The sequence below is a fragment of the Lipotes vexillifer genome, unplaced genomic scaffold (assembly GCF_000442215.2).
Source record: "Lipotes vexillifer unplaced genomic scaffold, Lipotes_vexillifer_v1.1 scaffold422, whole genome shotgun sequence".
Classification (NCBI taxonomy): domain Eukaryota; kingdom Metazoa; phylum Chordata; class Mammalia; order Artiodactyla; family Lipotidae; genus Lipotes; species Lipotes vexillifer.
Window position 1 is genome coordinate 2,458,751 of NW_006779087.1, and position 3,160 is coordinate 2,461,910.

Here is a 3,160-nt window from a genome sequence, read left to right on the forward strand (position 1 = left end):
CCAAGGACTGGGGATTGGGGTGGGGTGGGGTGGGGTGTGGAGGCTCACTGGGGGCTGCTAGTTTGGGCCCAATCCTGTAGAAGTTACATCATTTATCCCGAGGCAGTGTGGTGTAACGGAAAGAACCCATGCTTTCGAGTCAGATTTATCTAGATCAGAACCCCAGGCCTACCATTTACTAGTGAAGGGTCTTGGGCCAGTCACAAACTTGCTGAGCTTCAGCTGGCCCATCTCTAGTGATGGGGACACCACCTACTTGGAAGATTAACCAAACCAGTGTATGTGAGTGCAGAGCCTTGTGCCCGGCACACAGAGGCCAGGCAGGAACCACAAGTGACTCTTCATCTACTTGTGTTCAGCCTAAAAAGACGTGAGCTATGACAGAGCTGGTCCTGGACCATAACCCCGACCCCATCTTTATATCAAGCAGAACCAGCCATCACCAAACCTTACTTAAGCCCTGAGAACCCTGCCTGTGACCAAGCCCACATTCTCCATGCTTTCTATTGTACATTGTCCGGATCCACCCCATAGTATGTCAGGCAGAAGATGCAGGAGGAAGGGAGGGGGCAGTTGTGGTCTCAGGTTCTTGATTCAGAGCTTTCTGGGCAGCTGGCTCACCTGGGTGAATTTCCATTCCTCATCCTCGGGCACCTGGCTATTCTTGCCAGTGAAGCGGCAGCCCCTAAGGCCCAGAGTGTCAGCACCGGCATATAGACACAGCTGCTTTGCAATGTTGTGGCGAAGGTCCCTCTGGGCTGTGTATTCAAAGTACTAGAACGCAAGATAAGAGGAGGTCCTGAGGGGCAGGCAGAGAGTTTGCCCACCACCTTCCAAAGCCAACTGCCTCGAGACGCCAACCACAGATGGCCTCCTGGGGAGGAAAGCGAGTAGCTGCCAAGACTTTAGTAATTCGTGTGCCACCGCATCTGGGTGATACTGGAATGACAGATAATAGTTACTAAATATTTTTTCTTTAGTTAAAAACTTAACTTAGGGACTTCCCTGGCAGTCCAGTGGTCAGGACTCCACGCTCCCACTGCAGGGGGCACGGGTTCTATCCCTGGTCGGGGAACTAAGATCCCAAATGCTGTAAGCCATGACCAAAAAAAAAAAAAAGGTAAAAAAAAAAATTAGCCTCATTTAAAGCATTATTGGTGAAATCGTGCCAGTTCTTTTTTTGCTAATAAATTACTATTGAAAAATGTTCATCAGTCTACCACCTAAAATCACCATGCGGGCCAGCGGTACAGGAAATTGCTCCAGTGACCTTGCCTTCATTTGAACATCCTGTTCAGTGGCCCATGCCACTCCTTTCCTTGTTTCAGCTGTTTTTTTTTTTTTTTTTTTTTTTCAGTACGTGGGCCTCTCACTGTTGCGGCCTCTCCCGTTGCGGAGCACAGGCTCCGGACGCGCAGGCTCAGCAGCTACGGCTCACGGGCCCAGCCGCTCCGCGGCATGTGGGATCTTCCCGGACCGGGGCATGAACCCGTGTCCCCTGCATCGGCAGGCGGGCTCTCAACCACTGCGCCACCAGGGAAGCCCTCAGCTCTGTTTCAAGTGCCTCTTAACTTACCAAATGCTGGGCATTCAGGGTAGCCTGAGGGGCTGGGTCCAGGGAGGTTATTAGCTATTCCTCAGGGAAGAGCTGAGCATTGTAGGGTATGGGGAAAATTCCCAGGATGCCAGGTAGCTGTGAGATGTCAGTGGGTGGTTGTTTTGGGGTCACTGATGGGTGCTAGGATCATAGTGGTAGCTTCTGGGCAGGGAAGGCATTGAAGATAGAAGTTGAGTGTAGCTGAGAGGCTCAAAAATTTTCCACAGTCACCCTAAAACATCACTCAGCAGCTGGCATCCTCCAGGAAGCCTCCTCTGATGAACAATCCTCCCCTGCTGGGGTGGGGAGTGTGGGAAAAAAAAAAAACCAAACCAGAAAACAATCCTCCCCCCGAGCCCCTCTCTAGCAGCCAGCACTGCTGCCCACTCCTCTCTGGATGCCACTGGTTCACACTTAAGACCTTGTCTGTCGGTATCATGCATTCCCCCTCAGACTGGGGGCAGGGCTGGTATATCCCCCTCTCTCTGGATCTCCCCTACCCTAGTCCTCAGGAAAGGATGATTCTGAGTGGAGGAAGGGGGCCTGTGAAGAGAGAAGATGCCCCAGAGACAGGCTTGCCTCGGGCTGGGCTCTGTACCTGGTTGCCGCCAAGGCCATGGCAGGTGTACATGATGAGGGGCTTTCCTCCATTGTTATTCTCTCCCACATCCAGGCAATGATCCATGCCGAGGTTCTTGAGCTGCAGAATGTTGAGCAGAGAGGGGAACCAGGGGAGCACAGTTAGGAATATTTTGGTTTGTGGTGTGGGATCCATCTGGAATGAACGTGCACAGCTAGATTTCTCCTCTGTGACTTTCCTCCTCTGTTCATTAAGGCAGACGCCTGAAGTGAATAGCAAAGTGAGGTGCAGAGTCCAGGGGTTGGGCAAGGTCAGGGTGGGCAACCTGCCAGGTCCCTGGGAGAAGCCCTCAGCATATGGGAATGTCCTTAAGAGCAGTGGTTCTCAAAGTGTGATCCCCAGACCTTCAGCATCACCTGAAGGCTTGTTAGAAACGCAAATTTTCAGGCCCCAACCCAGTCCTACTGAATCAACAGCCTGCGTCTTAACAGACCTTCCTGGTGATTCTGATGCATGTGAGTATTTGAGAACCGCTGCTTAGGGGTTGTTTCCTCCTTATAAGGTTTTTAGCTAGCTCTAGAAGCCCAGGGTGGCCTCTCGGTCCTCCTCCTGGATAAGGGAGCGTGGAGAGTAAAAATCAGTTGTTTGTCATCCAGCTGCGGGGTAAGTGGTCCTGAACTTCTCCCGGGGGTTCTGTGATGATGGGTGGGCACATTGGTTCTCAAGACTCACAGCTCCATAGAAGGTGGGCTTCAGGTCAGGAACAAACATCTCTGGGTAAATGTTGTGCAGGAACCAGGAAAAGTTGCGACAGTTTAGTCGTTCCCTCAGCTGCAGTCGCTCCGAAATGTCACCGAAGGATTTCTGTCAAGCGAGCCAGGCCCCTAAGGGTCAGTGCCACCAGCTTTGACCTTCTTGTCTGGGCGGAAGAAACCCAGAGTTTCTGGAACTACTTTCTCCCAGAGTGGGTCTCCTGTTCATTC

General features: G+C 52.0%; 1 protein-coding gene across 1 annotated transcript in view; it reads right to left on the minus strand.

Moving 5' to 3' along the window:
- GALNT6 (polypeptide N-acetylgalactosaminyltransferase 6) overlaps window positions 1–3,160 on the minus strand; it is a 26,797-nt gene that overhangs the window by 912 nt on the left and 22,725 nt on the right. The window contains exons 8-10 of the mRNA XM_007452324.1: window positions 2,910–3,041; window positions 2,196–2,297; window positions 622–774 (exon numbers count right to left, since the gene is read on the minus strand). Of these exons, the coding sequence (XP_007452386.1) occupies window positions 622–774; window positions 2,196–2,297; window positions 2,910–3,041 (387 nt within the window). The remainder of the gene's footprint in view (window positions 1–621; window positions 775–2,195; window positions 2,298–2,909; window positions 3,042–3,160) is intronic.